A 21,650-nucleotide genomic window follows, 5' to 3' on the forward strand; every position below is an offset into this window, starting at 1 on the left:
GCTAACCAACCGGACATAGTGGTGGTAGACAAACAGAAGAAGGCGGCCGTAGTGATCGATGTAGCGGTTCCGAATGACAGCAATATCAGGAAGAAGGAACACGAGAAGCTGGAGAAATACCAAGGGCTCAGAGAAGAGCTCGAGAGGATGTGGAGGGTGAAGGTAACGGTGGTCCCCGTGGTAATCGGAGCACTAGGTGCGGTTCACAATGTTTACTCAAAGGGTTTATTATCATCAAACATCATCTTCCAAGTTTGTGTGTATATGTGTAATTACAGAATGACAAACAGACTTGAGGGCAGTTTACTTCATACATGTTGATACTCTCTTAAATATAATTAAACACTTGTGCATTTTGCTTTATCTTTATATAACAGATCCACCTTTTTCCGCCAGGGCCATTCTTTCCCACCATAGTCATAAGTAATTTCACTTTCCTTCAGTGCAAAAAGGCAGAGATGTGGCTTCCCTTCTGCTTCAATCAACTTCATTCTGCAATTTGGTGTCCTGTGTTCATCGTTTACTAGTCACCCAAATGACCCATCTTCAAGTGCTCCATCAATACTGCAAATTTGGAAACATACATTAAACAAACATTTATAGTGACACGCCTATGAACTATACTATAATTTTTAAGCACCAACACAAACACAACATCCAATACAAGTTTAGTTGTTAAATGCATAATTGATAAGTTAAAGAGGGTCCATCAGTCAAGGACGCGTTGCTTTCTGACTGAGATAAGTATTTGCGCTTCTGTTAGGTTTTGTATTGTTGATTGTCATTTATGCTTAGAAATATTTAACCATATATGCTTAGAGGTGTATAATCAATTGTGTAGTGATAGGACTGTGATCTTTAGCAGGCTGCAAAGGCTTGGTGTGTATTCCACACTGGAATGCACACCTACATCCTAGGAGCATGGAGAGGTCGTACCTTGTTTTATTGTTTTATGGTAGGATTAACGTAGCTACGTCTGTTCTAGTCTAAGTGCTTTTTGTTTAGATGAACTGTTGGATTTTCCAGACCAGCAGGTTAAGGAAGTCGTTTATGGGGTCACACTTTGACCCCACACACACACACACACACACACACACACACACACACACACACACACAGTATTCTTTGTTTACATGTATACCTATGTGAGATGTTATATGTTAATGGCCCTATGCATATTCATTTAACCTCAATAAAAGAGCAGTGTTACGGGAGAACGGAGAGAGCAACTGGGGTCAAGCGAAGGAACGGCGTCTGTCCGGTCTCTCCCGTGCACGAGAAACATGAAGAATTTTGCCTACCCGTGTCTTGCTTTGCTGTGCAATTATATTGTCCTCAACGTTCCAGCGAATAGGTTCAAGCTACAAGCAAAGAGCTTGAAGCAGAGGAAGAGAGTTGTCTTTGTAGAATGTGTGCCAGGTCTAGTGAGTTAAGGAAAAAAAGCCAGATCAAAATATGTTCACAATTGTCTACTGACAGTGAAGATGTAAAATGACATAAGGGAATGCAACATATTTCTCTTCTTGTGGTTTCCAAAAAACAATTTTTAAAGAGGCTATATACATGACATTTTTCTACTTAATTTACTCGTGTGTGCCATCCAGTCCAGAGGGAAATACCTCATAATCAGAATCGTGTTTATTGGCCACTCGGATGGTGCGTTCAAGGCGCCATCCGGGTGGCAGAAAACCACGGGTTAGAAAAGGGGCGATATTTGGCACTAATGGCTTGTCATACATGCGATCGGGAATTAAAGAGAACAGGCGCTGCCGTAAAGGTGACTGTAGAAGCGCAAGAAATTTGACCGCGGTTTGTCACCCTAGCAATTTGTAGGCTGACTGAAAGCACGAGACTTCTCACGTTATTTGCACATTTTTGTTGAATAATTTCGTTACTGTGCCAGGAACGGTTTCAGCCCAGCCGAAGAATTACTATGAGGCGCATGCGGGTGTCGGAGGAAGAGATTACTGGGTGCACTTCCACTCATGGTTAACCCAGAACGGCCTCGTTTACTGGAAGTATGCATATATGACAGCTTTGCTGCTGGAGACTGTCGCGTCTTGAATGTCTTGCTTTTATTCTCCTTTGTCATCTTAGTGAGCTTAACGTGATTTTCCCTACTCTGATATAAAAAGACCTTTATTTAAAAAATGCGATGCAGAAGTGATTTTGAAGATGGATCCAATCATTTCTAATTTAAAGATGGAATCTAATAAAACAGGTAAGGAGCTTTGGAAATACATGATAGCCAAGTAAGGAGCTGGTTCCGTTTCATCTGCAGTGCTGTGTCCTTGTTAAATCCTTTAACATATCGAGTATACGGCACGGTTGGTTCCGTTGTTACCGAGCCAGAAGTCATCCGTGGCTTTTATTTTTTAGCACAGACATCTGATGCCACAGCATAGTCCATTTAGTAATATTCTTCAAATATTTGATCGTATGTTGTAAAATACATGTAAACACGCTTTATAGTTTATCGTTAAATGACCGTTATATTAAACAATTCTCATGGTAAATTTTTGAAGTAGCCTGAATAACAAGCGTTATTACTGTACATAATTTAGTCATATTGTGAAAACAAAGAGTTCTTAAGGTATCATATAAATATAATATACATCACATCGGGGCTCTACTCTGGGCCAAGAGTCAAACTTTTAGAAGTTGTGAAAGAAAATTAAGATTACCCACAAACTGAATATGGACAGGATTTACTACAGTAGCTGAAGAATCCACTGGAAAAGGCACAAATGAGACTATTTCGCCTCTGGTTCGCTCTGTTTGTGCCCACGCTCACGCAGCACTCGGCAGAGATCCCGCCCCCCAGCTAAACACCCGATCAATGTTAGTATGAAAATAAGCCGGAGTCGGGTTACTCAGTAGGCAGGGCAGAGCAAACTGAAGCAGCATATCTCTGTCGTCCAAATCACAGCGACTCGTGAGATAAATAACAAGTAAAAATATATCTATATTTGTACAATCAGTGGGAGACACTTCCACTGCTGTTCTTACAGATTTAGTCTGGTAGAGAAGTGTTTCTCTCTGTCAGCCTGTCTGCTGCACAGAGCCTACTGGAGGACCCCGACACAAAGCCCCGCCGAGCTTTCAACTGTGCACTCAACAGATTCATATTCTGATGTAATCACAGCGATTTTAGTAAAGCTTATTCTCTTTCCACCCCAGCTTCCAGCAGCTCACAAAGGGAAAGTTAATGCTGTGTGATAGGTCCTGTCATCTCACCATGTTACAAAAAAGAAAGAGGAATTTGGTGGTCTTGGCCCATGACAAGTTCATAGCAAATATCTTGATTATGGATGAATCTGAGAAAGGACAGTGGAGCTGTGCTGTGCTCTGTGCACAGCTGTGGTGTGTTTGGATATTTTTGGACATCTCAGCACTGAAGTTTCCAGGTCAGCTCTGAGTTCAGTCTTCATTTGGCATCTCAAAGAAGTTGACAAAGGTGGAAAATGTCTTACTCTTTTAGCACACGCGCTTAAGTCTCTGAAAACCCTGGAAGATTATGGCGTAGGGTTAAAAGGAGTTTTGGGTTGCGTCGTAAGTTACAAGATAGATTTCCCAAGGAGCATATATGGTAAATGGTAATGATTCTTATATAGCTACTACTCTCCCCGGAGCACTCAAAGCGCTCTATACAACATACCACATTCACTGTCTTCAGTGCTTTTCAGTGCTTCCTAACTAACATTCACACACATTTATACTCCGATGGATGCAATGGAGAGCAACTTGGGGTTAGTATCTTGCCCAAGTGGCGTGCAGACTGGGGGAGCCATAGATTGAATCACTAGCCTTCTGATCAGTAGATGATCTGTTCTACCTCCTGAGCTACAGCCATCCATGCATTATACACAATCTTGTCACTGCGGTCTTTATGTAAATGGATACAGTACCTTTTTTCTTTTTCTTTTTTTATGCTAAAACCCTTTCTTGAAGGGATTTTTTTTTTTTACAGTTCTCAATAAATATAGGTTGGTGTTGTTATTTGATCCTTCCCATATTTTTTCTTTAACCTTTTATATCTTTCCCTAGATGACTCCAGTTCCAGTACCACCCATCTGTATTCCCAGCCACTCTTGCAGCAGCACTTGGGCCAGGATAATGGCATTCCTACTGTCCATGTAAGGCCATTTGTTTCATCCTCACATAAAACCACTTTTAAAATGCCAGCTTCAAGCCACAGCACAAATTACTCGTACTGGTCTTCTCAGCAGCATGTGCCAGCCACATCTCATCTGGACCCACAAAGTTGTCTAGACACAAAGGACCATCAGTCTATCCGGAGGTGCTCCTCGCTTTCCAACTTATCATTAGGAACTGATACGTGCAATACTAGCACAGCAGGATATCGGTACAACCCAAATGCACAAGGATCCCTAGATAGAGTTCTACAGCATAGGCATAGAAGGGTACCTCAAGTTTCCGATGTCGACTTATATTTACCGCTACTTTCTCCCACAGCCTGCAGTAGCTTACTCCAGCACTCGCCAGGTGCCAGCACAGGTTACCAGTACAACAATTGCAGGCTATCCACTGGTTTGGAGGCAGATATGTCCCTTTTCTCACCTCTGTCTTCACCAGTGAAACAATACATGGACTACAGTATTTATCAACCCATCTCATACAACCAAATGGACTCTCCACTGGGTCATCAGACTAATAGAACGTCCCCAGTTCAACTTGAAGCACGCACCCAGATGTGGCTGACTGAGCACATGGAGCACAGGCTCAAAGGAAAGTGTGGAGGTGAACTTGGTCATAACAGTGATACTGGAACAGAGGGCTGCGGTGGAGATGAGCAGTCACTATGGCAACAGCGACATCAATGTGATCCAGGGCTTAAACAGGTGAGTGGGGTTTTACAGCTATCATATAAAAGTGAAAATAAACATAGAAACGAGGAAAGTGAAAAAGTATGGAAATAAAAAGACCACGACTTGATCCTGTGTAGGTAAATATGCTCATAGATTGAGAAAGGATGATTTAGGACACAGCAACCCTATTATTCAGAGAGGTAGTTACTTGTGGTTTGATCACTGTCTTTCTATGGCTTTCAAATATGTCTTGTCTTTAATCTCACCAAGCAGCTGCTGTTGGCTACCCCTCCCTGAGTCTGGTTTTGACAGAGGTCTTAGGTTGGGGGCAATGAACTTCTCCCTGTTAACATCATAACATGTAGCTCTCTATTTAGAGATAAGGTTGGGTGTTGTTTTAGATGCAATTAGCAATAGTTCACAAATTACAATGTGTTACATTTCAGATGAATCTCATACATTTTGTTATTAGGTTTTTGGCTATATGAAAACGGTTTGCTTGTTAAGTCAACCCAAACCCTGCTGCTAACCTAAAACCTAGATTGGTCACCAATGACCCAATAGATATTTGTCCTCCCTGTAACTCCCTGTAACTGTAACCTTGGTAACACATTGTGAGACTGCTGGGGCAATCACACAGTCTCCAGTGTTTTAAAGTTTTTGTTTTACCGTACAGTACAACAAGCTGTTTTGAAATGACTGTTATGAACTGGCATAAAATAATACCAAATTAAATTCAGATGATTGGATATAAAATTCACCATGTTTGACAAAAACCAAACTCAAAAACCACAGTCAGCACAAACAGCTCATACCAGTAATTATTTTTGCAGGCACTGGACATCTTGCAATCATTGTATTATAGTATTCTAGAGTTACAGTGGTGTGAAAAAGTGTTTGTCCCCTTTCTGATTGTCTATTTTTTTGGAAGGTTTGTGTCCCATTACATCGGGCGTAAAAGTAACATAGTATTTCAGAAAAGTAACATCATACCAACAGTATCAATCAATCATTCAATTTATTTATAAGCACTTTTAAAAACAACAGAGGTTGACCAAAGTGCTTTACATAGCAAAAGGGTAAAAACTAGAACAAACACACACAGAACAAACTGGAGCAAAGTTAACATTATCAATAAGACGAAAAACAGAACAGGTAAGACAGGTAGATGGCGAGCCACAAACATCGGCGCTATCTTGGATCTAACAGTGAAATATGGCGGTGGTAGTGTGATGGTGGGGTTGTTTTGGACAATATGGACTGCCAAAACATCCCGAAGCAGAATGTCCGGCCATCTGTTTGTGACCTCAGGCGTATTTGGGTATTTGGGTTCTGTAGCAGGACAATGATAGAAAACACATCAGCAAGCCCACTTCTGAATGGCTTAAAAACCCCCCAAATGAAGTCAAAGTCTGACTGAGATGCTGTGGCATGAGCTTAAATAGGCGATTCATGTTCAATAACCCTTCATTGTGAATGAATTCCTGCAAAGATGAGTGGGCAAAAATTCCTCCACAGCGCTGTAAAAGACTCATTGCCAGTTATCGAAAAAGGCTTGATTGCAGTTGTTGCTGCTAATAGTGGCCCAACAAGTTAGGATTAGTTTAGGGGTGATTTCACTTTTTCACACAGGGCCATGTAGGTTTAGATTTTTTCCCCCATTAATAATAAACTTCTTCATTTAGAAACTGCATTTTGTGCTTATTTGTTTTGTCTTTGTCTAATATTTAAATTTGTTTGATGATCTGAAACATTTAAGTGTGACAAACATACAGAAGTTAGGAAATCAGGAAAAGTGTATTTTTTTCACATCACTGTAAATATAACGCCATCTGTCCAACAGGGAAAAGCAAATCTACACAAGAATGCACAAAAAATAATAAAGATGTTGCAATGACCCAGTTCAAGTCTGGACCTTAACGCAACTGAAATGCTCTGTCAGGACCCTAAGAGAACTACATGCTGCTGAATCATGAGGTGTACTTAGTTTTTCACTGGGCAGTCCTGTGAAAACTTTCTCTACTACATGATTATAACTGACTTCAACTAAGGCTTTTACATTATGTCATGATTTCGCTGTGTGCATAAATTAGATTTTGTCTTCTCTATATTTGTGTGTTACCAGATGCTGAGAGGGACCTCCCTGCCTGTCAACAATCTGGTTAAGGTAAAAGAGGATCTACTGAGACAAAGAGAGCAACAGATAAATAGGTACTGAAAGCCAAACAGACAGATATTTTAGTTGCCCTATATGGGTGTGTGTGTGTGTGTTTGCATGCAGATGCATGCATATATACATTTAGAGTAGGGGTAACACTACCCACTTTCAGGTTGGGGGTCTGACTCCCGACCAGAGCGTCTGTCTCCAGTAAGGATCCCCAGACCAGATCCCCTCATGCCTACCTTGGATAGGGATATGAGCAAGAAAGAGATAATTGAAGCCATACCAGCTCGAACATTGTCTAGATAACCAAGGTTGGCATGAGGTGTTGAGGAACCAGGACACACTGATGAGAAGTGGGCTACTAGAACAAGAAGGCATAAATTGTAAATGGCCTATATTTGTATAGCGCTTTACTAGTCCCTAAGGACCCCAAAACGCTTCACACATCCAGTCATCCACCCATTCACACACACATTCACACACTGGTGATGGCAAGCTACATTGTAGCCACAGCCACCCTGTGGCGCACTGACAGAGGCATAAGTCAACAAGGGATGAAAACAGGGAGCTGTTGGAATTATACTATGCAAATAACCCCGGCGGAGGAGGTTACATGAAGAGGATGTGGAATCTATGGGATCGTTGATACCCAACATCCAGACTGACAACGAAACAACTCAGTGTTTCGTTGTCAGTTTCGTCATTTCGCTCAGTGTTCCAACATTCGGAAGAAGCGATTGTACCCTCTGAAGGTGTACTCGAAGATGTGAATGCAGCATTACTGATAATCCCTAGTGCAACCATCACTGAATCTAATCATCTGATCTACACGACGGCAGCAGTGATGCTTGGCTGTAAGGTGAACAGCCTCAAGGAGCACTAGCCTCCATGTAGAAGGACACTAGAGGCCAAACTCAAGGCACTGAAAAGGGAAGTTAGCCAAAAATCAGAGTTGCAGCTAGGTTAAGTGCAGCAAGCTGTCCATACCTGAGCCCTTAAAGCTGCCAAGAAAAGACCCACAGCCTGTACTCAGTGTACTCTTTGAAAAATATAAGAACAGTCCACCAATACCTATACTTATCTCAAACTAAATATGTGAAAGTTATTGTGGAACAAGCTGCGATCAGTTGCAACTGTGTATATTGTTATTCACCCAGGCTTACACTTGTTGATTTGACTTGTTTTGTTTTCCTGCTTTCACTCCATTAGCATTGGAAATATAAAACTTGTGTTAGTTTACAGAGTTTTAAGTAAAAAGTGAAGATGGTGGTAGCAAATAAGGAGTTGTGTATTTGATAAGAGAAGAACAACAAATAAAAACACCAGCTACAACTACCGCTTTGTGGCAGAGAATCATGGCCTTAGATGTGGATATTGTGATTCCTGTGCCTGCTGTTTGAGATTTGACTACAAACCACACCAGTGCATCCTGAAGGTTGTCAAAGGAGCTTGCAAAGAAAAGCGTCTGGACTTCTTTAAGTTGCTTGAAGACGTTTCACCTCTCATCCGAGAAGCTTCTTCAGTTCTAAGGTCAAGGACTCCCCACCATTTGACCTTAGAACTGAAGAAGCTTCTTGGATGAGAGGTGAAACGTCTTCAAGCAACTTAAAGAAGTCCAGACGCTTTTCTTTACAAGCTCCTTTGACTACGATGACCTGGATGACTGAGAACCTTCACAGACATCCTGAAGGTTACAAAAGCAAAATTCTAACCTTTTACATGTACAACTTTGATGTTGTTTTTTATTTTTTATTGGAAAAGTCTTGTTACTTTGAAGTATAAAAAGGCTTGCGAAAAATCCTAAAAACACACAACAATACTATGGTACACTGAAGTGTTCCAAACATTGGTGCTTCTCTTTGTCACTACTTTCACTCTTCATCTGGCATGTTTGGGTATCTTTTGCAGATCCAAATTGTTCACCCTGTCAGTTCTCGAATAAACTTTATTTTAGTCATTTATTTATTGCATATGGAAAAAACAATACAGGTGGGAATCTTTGTAAGTAGGAACGAATTCTGTCTTTCAGACAAAAGCTACAGATCTTGCTACTACATGCGCGGATCAGAGATAATGAACAGAAAATACATCAGGTCTTAAAGAGCCAGAGAAGGTTGTTTGATGACTCTCACACCCGAAACATCCAGGTAATAAATGAACATTCATATCCAAATTTAATAACCACATAAAACATTTTTATAATTAAAGTTATAGCACAAGTTCTGGTCATCTTTAAGGACTCAACAATGAGAACTTCACGCAAGCAGCCACCTGATCAGTTGTCCTGTGATGAAGAACTTGTTAAGAAATTAGCTGTGGCTGAACTTGACACAATCCATTTCAGCAAAGTCTTCAAGCAAATTACTCAGAAATATTCAGAGGATATCAGAAAACTGGAGGAAAGGGTACAGTAATAATTAATATATATAACATTTTTTACTCTTTAAAGTGTACTTTACTCTTGAAAGTATAGTAACGTAAACATATGTTTGAATATGTATTTTCTTCATCCACAGATAAAAACGAGGGATCGCTACATCTGTAGTCTAAAAAAGAAGTTTCAGCGAGAGAACAACCAAAACCAAGAAAACCAGCAACGCATAGAGACACTGGAGAAATACCTTTCTGACCTGCCAACATTAGATGAAGTACAGGTCCAGGCCAACAGGGTAAACACATATATGAGCATACATACACCCTGAGGTGAGTCAGGTTGATCAGTCAGAGACATTTTTCATCCTAGAGACTTGGAAACTCTAAGCAAGTGGCGTTTCATATGGGACAGGGACTCCTCTGTCCTCCGAGCGTAGTGCAAATGGGTTTCTGCAGGACAGTTTTACAATATAATCCCTGAGTTTGTTTTATCCTGTTTGTTTTCACCATATACTCCTCTTTTCTTCTGCTTTCGACCCCTAGACTGGGTACAGTCTAAATATGTTCCTAAAACAAGATAAAATTTGTTGAGGTAGGCTAAGCCTACATTTAAGCTCTGTTTTTATTCAACATTACCTTCTCTGGGCAGTAAACAATTAATGTGCTGCATCACTTTTAAAGGAACAAGCAATGTGTAAAATTGTGTACACATTGCTTGTGTAACCCAGACTACTCCTAAAGATGGTCCACCAGCAGTGGACCTTTTGAACACGATAACTGGAGAAAAATGTCACCTAGGATTTTCAAATTAAAACCCAGGTGTATCTACTAAAACTCTTGGATGATTTTGAATATAAGTGAAGGTCAATTACCAAAAATGTATTTTCATACAGTCTTTCCATTTCAACCTTGTTCATCAATGACTTTATTTTTTATTTGCCTGTTGATATTAGATACTTTGTTTGCTCTCATTTAAATTAAACAATTTCTTGGAATTCCAATTCGACTATATTTAGAAGCCATTCCAGACTTTTCCCAAAACAATATTAGGTGATGTCATCAAGAAATAAATTATATTTTAATAATTTAGACATTTGTATGTTATTTATATAGAGTATAAACAGATTAAGGTCCAGGATTTAAAATTGTGAGACCCCATTTAGTCAGTCAGAGAGAGGATTAGGTTTTGTTCGTACTGCTCTACTATCTCACTGTGCATATTTCTATTTTCAGCAGGAGGAGGCACAGCAGAAATGCAAGAAACTGGAGAAGATAGTGTCTCACCTAAAAAAGAGCCTAGAGGAAGGATGTACTTTGATGAAGGACAAAGACATCGAGATGAAGATGCAGGCAAAGAGAGAGAAAGAATTGATTGCATCTGTACATAGGTATATTTATGTGTATATGATACGTTTGTGTGCAAATAAGGTACGTCGTTTCTCACAGATTTGTGAGGACTGTACTAAAATCAGAAAATATACAGTGCCTGATTTAAAATAGGTTCTTCAAGGTCATTTTCTCACTGCTGATATTTTTAGACAGCTCTCTGGATGTCGTCTTATTATTAGCTGTACTTGTGAATGTCTAAAGGATGATAGATATCTCCTGATTCATCACCATAGTGCAAAAATAATTCGTCTTTAATTTAGGAAAGATTCATATCTTAGCCTAGGTCATCAACAGTTGAAATGAGTTAAACAATTATTAAATTCAATTTTCCTTGCCTCTTTAAAGCGCTTCTTCAACAGAGCAAGGCATGTCCAAAATAGCATTACTAAACGTACAAGTTTTCTTTAGAGAGCATTATTAGATCAGTTTTGATAAAATAAGACAAGGGTTTGAGCTTACACTTTGGTTTAGACTTGAAGAAAAGATTTGTTGAATTTTGGGGCATTGAAAATAAAACTTTGGATCAAAAGAAAAGAATCCAAAGTTGGATTCCCTGTTCTTTTTAATAGTTTAAAAAATATGTTTTCATGGGGGGGTTAATGGTCTGTCCTCATCTGCACTTTGACACAGAAGTTGATATTTGTTGTTTTACACTAATATTTGTAATAAGGTTGCAGCATATATCCAAGCAGTCACAGTGAATAGTCTAAGGAGCATTCTAGAAGTATGTAAGCAAGCGTGGTGCAATCAGTCTTCATTTGCTCAAAAGACAATGTTGTAGAAGACGGAGCCAAATTGAAATTGGGTACACATTTTTACCCCTTAGTCGTAAAGCGCTGTTAGTGTATCGCTGTCACCCTATCAAGGTCAGAAGTCAATCTTGGGAATGCCATATCTCAAGAAGGAACTCACATAGGAATTTCACATTCAGCCTCTAGTGATGCATCTAGTAAAAATTTCAGAAGAGTTTAAATCCCAGTGAGCTTGAACTGAAAGTAAAGGTCAGATGGCAAATTTTCAGAAAACTGCCTGGGGCTTTCACATTTATACCATAGGTGAATCTGCTAGAAGGTCAGGGCGGTACCACTTGGAGCCACCTGTATTTGTAATTTTTATGGGTACAGTTCCAGAAGATTATGATCACATATGGTACATGCGCACTGGCAGATCTGAAGTATTTCCTGTCGTTAACTACACAGTTCACGTGCATTAACTGTAAACACACATCTTCATTTACTGTAAAGATGACACAAGTGATACTAAATGATCTATTTATGATATTCTTTTCATTTCATTCATGTCTCTGTTTTGTTCATGTCTTATTCTGGTAAAGTCTACAGCAAAAGGTGCAGCAGTGTTTGGATGATGGAGTGAGGCTACCTATGCAAGACTTGAAGCGGCTTGAAGTGGAAAACCATCAGCTTATTAAGCAGCAAGATCACAGCAGCAAGGTAGCATTCTAAACACATTTATGCACATACACAAAACACATGAAGAAGCCATTCACGTGTTGTGTCTGATCACCTCCAGCTGTTTAAGCATCAACGAGAACAGATTGAGAGACTGACCTCACAACTCATGGTAGGTTGTTATAAATCTACACCCTCACTGTACAATTCTTGTATATGCTGTATTTCTTTACATCTGATAATCAGGAGGACCACAGATGATCAGCAACACATGAGAATGAATTAAAATCACTCAGCAAAAGAGCTACTTTGTTTGAAAAATGTCGCCTGAAGAAACTTGTAATGAAGACAATTTGTGTTTTGTTTTTTTTAAATCCTCAGCCGTGAAAGGCTGATGCAGTGTTGTGGTCATCCTGCAAAACAGACACTGACCTCGACCTCACCCTACCAAAGCATTATCTGCAAACTTAGAAAACTGTATTGAGAAAAAAAAAAAAAATTTTCATTAAAGAAAATAATAATAATAATACCAGGCTAACTTCCTGCTGATATTATTTGAGAACAGTTCCAAGCTTCAGTATAAGTGAGATTACATAACAGAAAGTTTTCCTGCTCAGGCATCAGTCATAAAATTTGAGATCCAAGTCTTTACTTTTTGATTTATTGCCAAAATCAGCTATGGTACCTCTCAGCCTGAAATTCACTTAATAATCGAGGGATGTGATAAATGGTTAGAGGCAAAGTTGAAATCATTTGGACATGTACAGTGGATGGATAGTGGATATACTGGACAGTTGTGAATGAAGGCATTAGACAGGAGAAGACCTCATAGGCTCTTGGATCTAGTGAGATGGAGCTCATCCACTGTGACAAAGACTAAACACATTGAAAGAAGAAGACGATCAATGACTGTATATTATTTTTCTGTAGAAAACATAAGCTCATCTGTCACATTCTTTGTTTTGCTAGTCTACCAGCACAACACTGCAGAAGAAAAGAGGCCTTTCTCGTCAGCAATATTCTTACCTTCCAGAAAAGGGAAAAAGCCTGAATACACCCAGTACAGCCTTCCTTCAGGTATCTGTGGTGGAAGTATTAGCTTAATTCTTCTGCCTGTCTAATTGATTTTTGGTTAGTCATTGATAGGTGCTGAATCTCCTCTGCCCCAAACCTTTAGCCACAACTCAGATCATCACATGAGAGGAAAATTAAGCATATCATTTACTGAAATTACTTTAATTTTAGTCTTCAGATCATTTACTTATTAAACTTGATTCTCTACCAACAGCTTTATTTTTGAGATTAAGTTCTTTCCAACTATCAATGATATATGAACAGTGGTGGTGCTGTTACTCAAAGTAATAATCCATTATTATATATTTCTCATTACTGTTTTAAAAAGTGTGGCAGTGTGTTACTTAATTACTCCCTGTAAAAACACTATTCAATTCAATTCAATTTTATTTATATAGCGCCAAATCACAACAATGTATCTATGAAGGCGCTCAAGGCGCTTCATAGATACAGAGAAAAACCCAACAATCATATGACCCCCTATGAGCAAGCACTTTGGCGACAGTGGGAAGGAAAAACATAACTAAGGGAGGAATCAGGGTCACCTGGTCCAGCCCTAACTATATGCTTTAGTAAAAAGGAAAGTTTTAAGCCTAATCTTAAAAGTAGAGATAGTGTCTGTCTCCCGAATCCAAACTGGAAGCTGGTTCCACAGAAGAGGGGCCTGAAAACTGAAGGCTCTCCTTCCCATTCTACTTTTAAATACTCTAGGAACAACAAGTAGGCCTGCAGTGCGAGATCGAAGTGCTCTAATAGGGTGATATGGTACTACAAGGTTATTAAGATAAGATGGGGCCTGATTATTTAAAACCTTGTATGTGAGGAGCAGGATTTTGAATTGAATTGAATTTGTTTTATTACTTTTGCATTACTCCATAACATGGCCTAAAAGTTCAGAGTACCTGGCTGCCTTTGAGTCCCTAGGTGGGGTGCTTGAGGGTGCTGCTCCTGGGGACTCTCTCATTACTGGGAGACTTCAACACTCATGTGGGCAGTGACAGTGAGACCTGGACGGCCGTGGCTGGAAAAAGCGGCCTGCCAGATCTGAAATCGAGCAGTGTTTTGTTATTGGACTTCTGTGCAAACCACAGTAACAAAAACCTTGTTCAAACATAAGGGTGTCCATAAGTGCTCATGGCACCAGGACACCCTAGGCCGCAGTTCATAAGATCAGTTTTGTAATTGTATCATCAGATCTGCAGAAGTATGTTCTGGACACTCGGGTGAAGCAAGGTGCTGAGCTGTCAACTGATCAACACCTTGTAGTAAGTTGTATCAGGTGGCGGGAGAGGATGTTCGACAGACCTGGGGCACCTAAATGGATATTAAGGGTAAGCTGGGAACGCCTGGCAGAGGCCCCCACCTGTGGGGTTGTCAACAGGAGACTGCGGACATTGAGTTCGAATGGACCTCATTGCTGACGCTGCTGCACTGAGCTGCGGCCGCAAGGTGGTTGGTGCCTGTCGTGGTGGTAACCCCCGAACCAGATGGTGGAGACCGGAGGTGAAGGAAACCATCAGGGTGAAGAAGTCCTATTGGGCTTGGTTAGCCTGTGGGACTTCAGAGGCAGCCTATAGGTACAGACAGGTCAAGTGGAACGTGGCTCGGGCATTAATTGAAGCAAAAATTCAGTTGTGGGAGGAGTTCGGAGAGGACATGGAGGAAGACTTTCTTCTTCAAAGACCTCCTTAATCCCACTAGGACATCTTCTGTAGAGGAAGCAGAGTCTGGGGACGAGGGGGATGACTCATCCATCACTGGTGTAAGGTCACTGAAGTTAAACAACTCCTTGTTGCTGTAGCTCAGGTGGTTGAGCAGGTCACTTTCTAATCGGAAGGTTTGTAGTTAAATCCCCTTCTACTCTCATCTGCATGTCAAATATCCTTAGGCACGATACTTAACCCCAAGTTGCTCTCCAGTGCATCCATCGGAGTATGAGTACGAGTGAATGTTATATGGAAAGCTCTTGGAGCATAGAAAAAATAGCTTGTACGAATGGGTGTGAATGGGCGAATGAGGCAAGTTGTGTAAAACACTTTGAGTGCTCAGAGTAGAAAAGCGCTATATAAGAACTAGTCCATTTACCATTCCTTGGTGGCAGGGCCCCTCGGGTGTTGTAGGGCTGTCAGGGGCGGTACCTCTGGATTGGCAGACCAGCTGGTGGTTCCCATCATCATGAAGGGGGACCAGAGGGTCTGTTCCAACTATAGGGGGATCACACTCTTCAGCCTCCCCAGCAAAGTCTATGCCAGGGTGCTGAAAAAGAGAGTCTATCCGTTAGTCGAATACAGGAGGAACAATACGGTTTTCGTCCTGGTTGCAGAACACTAGACCAGTTCTTTACCCTTTCAAGGATACTTGAGGGTTAATGGGAGTTTGCCCAACCAGTCTACATGCCTTTTGTGGACTTAGAGAAGACATTCGACCATGTCCCTTGGAGTATTCTGTGGGAGGTCTTTCGGAAGTATGGGGTGTCTGGCCATTCGATCTTTATACAACTGTTGCAAGAGCAGTGGGAGTGGCCGTTATTTAATACTCACTGGATCATTGTCTTGAATAAGTTAGTGCAACTCACCTCCAACCCTTGAGTTAATATTTCAGCTTGCCTGTGAGAGAGATGCCAGTCTGTATTTTCACTGTGCTCAGGTTTGCTTGGAGAATCCCCTATGGTGAACAGTCTTTGTGTGGGTTTGAGAGAGAGTCTGGAAACAGTTGGAAAGTGGGGAGAGCTATAGTGGAGTGAACTGTTCTGATAATCCATCATGTTGAACCAGCAGCGAGACCCTGAATTTCAATAGGTAAAAAAGGCACCGATGAGCAGTGCTGCAGGCTCCGTCTTTGTCTGTTCACATTTAAATGATGTACATCTAAGCATGAACAGACGTGTATATTCTACATGACTGTGGCTTTCACTTTGTAGTCTCTGTGTGCTGGATTTTATTTGGATTACATTTGTGCTTTTGTGTTCATACCTAAATACTGAGAGAAAAAATGTGTGTCTGCATAATATGTTTGAAATGCAAAAGTAATGTGAAGAGTAGTATAACAAATTACATTCTTATGGGAGTAATAAAAATAATTAAGTGCAGTACTTCTTAAAAGTAATGCATGACTTCCAAGAAAAGTGTTTTGTGTAATATGTGTAACACATTACTTTTCTGAGTAATGACCAATAAACAGGGGAAATGCCTCCAACATACACAAATCTGTGATCCCACAGCATGCAGTTAGTTTGCATGAATGTAATTTCTTTGATATGCTGCTTAAAGATTGTGGTTACTTTCAAAGTGAGCCAGTGAGAACCCAATGAGAATCGCTATTGAAATCAGAATCGCTAAATTGCCATTAATTCCCATCCCTAGCTGTCAGTGCATGTTAAATAGGAAAAAAAAATAGCACTCATGCTAGATTGAAAGTTGCAGTGATCCCTGAGAGGTGGGTTTTCTGATACATGGGAACATGTTGTTCCAAGATATTTAAAAAAAAAATTCTTTTTTCTTTTTTTTTTTCACTGACAAGCAGCAGGTGATGGACGAAGGGTTGCTGGTGTCTTCTTTAGCCCATGTGGAAATTCCAGAAGTGGACCAGCTGCTGAAAGAGATGTCCCTTTGTCTACTGGACCTCCAGGGTCTCTGCAGCATCTTGGCTCAGAGAGCGCAGGGGAAAGAGCCCAACCTGTCTTTGCTTCTAGGAATGACATGTATGTAGGCATACATTTTATACTTATTTATACTTATTCTTTATGTATCACTTGTAACCTACTGTAGTTAGAGGGCGAACACAAATACAGACATTTATGATTTTTTTGATACAAATAAGATTTGTAGCATTTGTAAAAAAAATATATATATTTTTTTATTTTAGTCACCTAGTAATCAGTTAGCAGTTTTCTTTGTGCGCATGTAAAATTCCTGGAATAGGGCTCTCAAACTCATTTTCGGAGCTGTTGATTTAATTTTAAATCCCATTCCAAGATTTCAGTTGTCAGCTGTCTGGAGCCAACAACAACGACAATAGCTGCTGATTATAAGCTAACATTATACCCACTAATGTCCTAAAAATCACAAGAGTTTATTCAATAACTGTCAGAGTTCAATAATGTCAGCTCAAATTCAAAGAAAGCTTTGGTAATGCCGGAAAGGAAGAGCTAACAACTACAAAAACAGTGCTTAGCGATACTGAGGTGATACTGTTGGTGTCATCTGACAGAAGTGAGTTTCACTGACTCATGGATCTGAATCAGACTCAAAATTTTACAGCCTCTTCCAGAGTAAAATACATGTGGATGGTTCTTACTTAACGTATTGACAGCTGAGGTAAAGTGAGGTTGTTAAAGCGTATCACTTTAATGTTTACTAACTTAAAATAAATAAATGGTAATAAACAGCTGCAAAAACTATTTTATAATTATCTGATTAATTACACAGGTTTGCAACCAAAAATCTGCATAGGGTTTTTTGACTGTTTCTTGTAGATTTTTACTCACTGAAACCAGGAAAAATGTTTTTAAAATTCCATCACGTCAGGTTTTCTTGCAAAACTCATGTTTTTAAGTTTAATTAAGCATACAATTTCCCTTTTTAAACTGAAATCTGGTATCCTATATTTGAGTTAAAAAAAAAACATATCCACTAATGATTTCTTACATGAATTTAATATATATTCTAAGAGCGAAAGCGTGTTCAGAGAAGCATCAATGTTTTTTGCAAAACATGAGGAGATGGAGATCATTTTTTGATTCAACACCCTAAAAACATAAAATTTACCAAAAGTATCCCATGCTACGGAAGTACGGAAGAGGATTAAGAAGATAGTGAGTATGTCTTTTTTTTTTCTTCTTTTCCAGAATTCTTTTAAAAAAGTCAGAATTCTGACTTTTTTCTCAGAATTTTTTTTTCTCATGATTCTCAGAATTCTGGAAACGAAGAAAAAAAAGTGGCCTTAATCCTCTTCCGTACTACGCAGCTGATTTTCTTTCTGTTTTTCTTTTTTCTGGAGACCTGTGTTATCAGAAACCTTTGAACTTCAACAACATATCTCAGGGCATTGAAATATCTTTTTTTTTCTATCAAACACAAAATCATTATTTATAACTTGGATGAACAAAACTAGCTGTGACCCAACTTTTTTTTTCTTAGTGTTCCCCACACACAGATTTTAAGATTTACGTATATAAACAGATGCTAGCCCCAGACTACAACATCATCCTTCTGAACTTTTTAGGTTATTTATGAAAGATTGTCTTCCTCACATCTGACCTACCCCACAAAAAGATTATAAATCTGTGGAAACCACTCAGAGCTGTGTTTGACTCATCATGAAATCAAACTTCTTCACCTTCTGTTTGCACAAGTGGTTTTCTTGCAGTAGACGTAAATCCACATATGATGTCCCTATGTTTAATATTTTGTGCCTGATTTCCAAACCCACAGATATTCCAGCTAACAAATGTATTTGTTAACATGACTAATAGGAAAGTTAGAAATGATTATGCATAAAAGTGGATAGTCATTTCTAACTTTCCTTTCCCCCGATAGAGAAGAAATGTAACAATAAACATGCTTAAACATATAAAATAAGATAAGTTCTCACTTGCTGGACCATCAGCTGTCTGTTGAAGCCACTGGATGGGACCTCACTGTGGCAAACTTCAGAGCAATACACCAGTAAGGACCACAGGTAGCTTACAGTTGAATTCATTTCAATTCAGTTTTATTTATAAAGCACCAAATCACAACAACAGTCGCCTCAAGGTGCTTTATATTGTAAGGTAGACCTTACAATAATACATACAGAGGAAAACCCAACAATGATATGATTCCTATATGTCTGCATGCAGCAGGGACCTACCAAGCACAATAACTCGCACTGGTAATATGTTAGTAGGAGTCACAGCCAACTCACATGAAGAAAGCACCAATCGTGTAACTCATGGCTCTGTGAGCAACACGCAAGGCTGTCTGCATTGGCTGGAGAGAACTCACTCGCCATCCTCTTCCATTAGGCGCCATAGGAAGGTTGCATCAAGCATGTGACCTCATGAACCGCGAGCAAGCATCACACCCAACTTACAGCTGAGTTTTCTTTTTTTGTTTTACAAAGCACTGAGTGTTTAACCCGTGACATCGTGAGCAACACATTGTTCTAAACTCACTCGCCAGGCAGCCAGTGCATCACAAATTTTGGGCCATTCACTCTAGCTAGCGGTCAGCACAGCCTGGGCGGAGTCCTATTTAAAAGGGCCTTGACACAGCAAGGTCCCACCCAGCACGTAAACCATGAGCAATACGCAGGCAAGGGGTCACAGCCAGAAAGTCAACATATGCTTCCCATTAAACAGGCAGGTGGACTAAATACTGTAAACCAACTCAGTCGTAATACTGATGCAGACTCCCAACACTCTGCACAGCTGTGGGCGTGACCAGTCAAGCATAAGTGTCTTAAAGAAGTTTCCATGTGCCCTGATGCCCTAATCATGGAGTCATACCCCGAGTGTAGCGACAGTCTCAATGCGATAGAGCACAGTTGCACTGCATGAGAGACATGTGTATGGTGCCTTCTGCCCTAATCATTTTCTTTTCAAGGCACTGCTTCACATTTCTTCATGCAGTCATAATCTGGCTCACTAAATATTGTCCTTGACTTTTTCATAACATTTTCTCCTTTGTTTTCTCTGTTCAGCGCTGACCTTTTCAGCAGAGGACAGTGACTGCAAAGTGGTGGCAGTGGAAGACAAGTTAAGGTTAAAGCTACTGGAAGTTGGCCAGCTGAGGAAAGACATCGATGCGCTGAGGAAAAGCATCTCAGACTGCTACGATCAGTTTATGGGTGACTGCATTTCTCAGTGACTTCCTTTCACATTCTGTACTTCGCAGAGAAAGAATGCAAAATGATACTTGTATGATTGCTGTGTAGTAACTGACATCTCCCTTTGGAGCTGAGTGGACAGCACGCTCACATATATATGGGACAACCCCAAACTTCCTGTCAAAAAGTATCCAGGTGGAGCATGTTAATGAACAAGGACAATGTTTGTTAATGTTTTCCTAAACTGTTTAATAAGCTTTTAAAAAATCAGTTTTGAGGATCCGCTAATTTGGAAAAACAGCTGCTTGGAAAGACACTGGGATCCCAAAGGCCCATCTGTATAGTTTCTCCAGCAGTCAGCTAATCGTGTTGCTGCTGCTGGATGCAACTTGTATTTTAATACATGGCAGGAGCTCTCTGATGTCAGGTCAATAAAGAGAGATCGTACGAAGGAACTGAATGTAATTGAGTTATTATAAACATGTGTTAAAGAGAGTATATACAAATATAAAGCAAGCTGCACACTGAGATAAAGTAAGGGGACAATATTTAAGTAAGTATATAACAGTAATTCTTGTATTGCACTTAAAGTATGAAAAGAATATTATTGTCCCCCTGAAAGCACTGAGTAGGTGATCGGTTCCATTTGTTTGTCTGTTTGTTAGCAGTCTAGCATCTGATGATAGACACCAACAGCTCGAGCTGATTGAAAGCAAGAACAAAAAGGTGACATCAAATGTCCAAATCAGTAAAACTTTATGTCACTCACAATTTTTAAAGATTGTTTTCAAACTTCACAACAACATACGAGGCCTTTGGGGACATGAGTACCTAAGCTGGCTAAGCATTTGACCTTGATCTTCATTTACGGTCAAAGTTGACCCCAAAGAAACAAATGAGACCGTATGAGCAGTATATGATATATATGAGGAGAGAACTGTACAACACACCTCCTATTTTTTTTTTCAGTACAATGGCTTACAACATCACAACGATTCCATAATAGGTCTACATCATTATAATGTAATAAAAACATCATGAAACAGATTTAGTACGTGCTCTCTGAGTGATCTTGTTGAAATATATACTGCACTTGTGAATAAGGCAGATTATGGCAGGAAAGACGCAAATGTGCAAGCTTGTTGTGTGTGTATGTGTGTGATTAAACTGTCTGTTGATTGTTTCGATGTGTGGTCTTTATGAATCTCCATTTTCACAGCAGACAGTGACGCCCATGTGAGGATCTTCACTAGCACGGCCCTAGAAAATAGAAAAGTCACTTAGTGTCTCTTTGTTTGTTTTTTAATGAAAATATTAATCTATCACCATGGCTTCACAAAGAACTTACAAACGTGTTTGTTTCCTAGCATTAGCTTTCTTCTGTGTACATGAAGCCTGTTTCACTCCTAATCTCTGATCTGTGAGTTTCACCCTGTGCCAACGGAGCCAATGCGGGTAAGTGGACTCGCCCAGACTGGCTGCTTTGGTGTTCAGGGCCTTGCCTGCCCTGATACGAAAAAACCTGAGAAGCCTTGCAGGTGAAATTGTATCAGTCACACCTGTTACACCTGCAGCACTTGTTATCTGGGATGTTTTTAGAGGCCT

The 21,650-nt window shown here is 40.0% G+C and overlaps 1 protein-coding gene across 4 annotated transcripts; it reads left to right on the forward strand.

Annotated features, from left to right (window-relative positions):
* The first annotated feature begins 1,800 nt into the window (after nucleotides 1-1,800).
* cep85l (centrosomal protein 85L) lies at nucleotides 1,801-21,227 on the forward strand. 4 transcript variants are annotated; one of them, XM_085247291.1, is made up of 13 exons: nucleotides 1,801-2,221; nucleotides 4,048-4,136; nucleotides 4,227-4,862; nucleotides 6,955-7,040; nucleotides 9,023-9,140; nucleotides 9,231-9,398; nucleotides 9,510-9,662; nucleotides 10,600-10,754; nucleotides 12,089-12,206; nucleotides 12,286-12,336; nucleotides 13,134-13,241; nucleotides 16,761-16,938; nucleotides 19,920-21,227. In XM_085247291.1, the coding sequence occupies exons 1-13, from the start codon at nucleotides 2,176-2,178 to the stop codon at nucleotides 20,084-20,086; spliced, it is 2,073 nt and encodes a 690-aa protein (XP_085103417.1). In that variant the 5' UTR covers nucleotides 1,801-2,175; the 3' UTR covers nucleotides 20,087-21,227. The 4 variants fall into 4 exon arrangements, with proteins under 4 accessions (XP_085103417.1, XP_085103418.1, XP_085103416.1 ...); XM_085247292.1 differs by having other exon boundaries at nucleotides 4,230-4,862; XM_085247290.1 differs by having other exon boundaries at nucleotides 4,048-4,862.
* Nucleotides 21,228-21,650: the final 423 nt, after the last annotated feature.

Source organism: Mchenga conophoros, linkage group LG15 (assembly GCF_057382185.1).
Source record: "Mchenga conophoros isolate Kocher_MC1m ecotype Shallow Benthic linkage group LG15, M_conophoros_male_GT1.1, whole genome shotgun sequence".
Classification (NCBI taxonomy): domain Eukaryota; kingdom Metazoa; phylum Chordata; class Actinopteri; order Cichliformes; family Cichlidae; genus Mchenga; species Mchenga conophoros.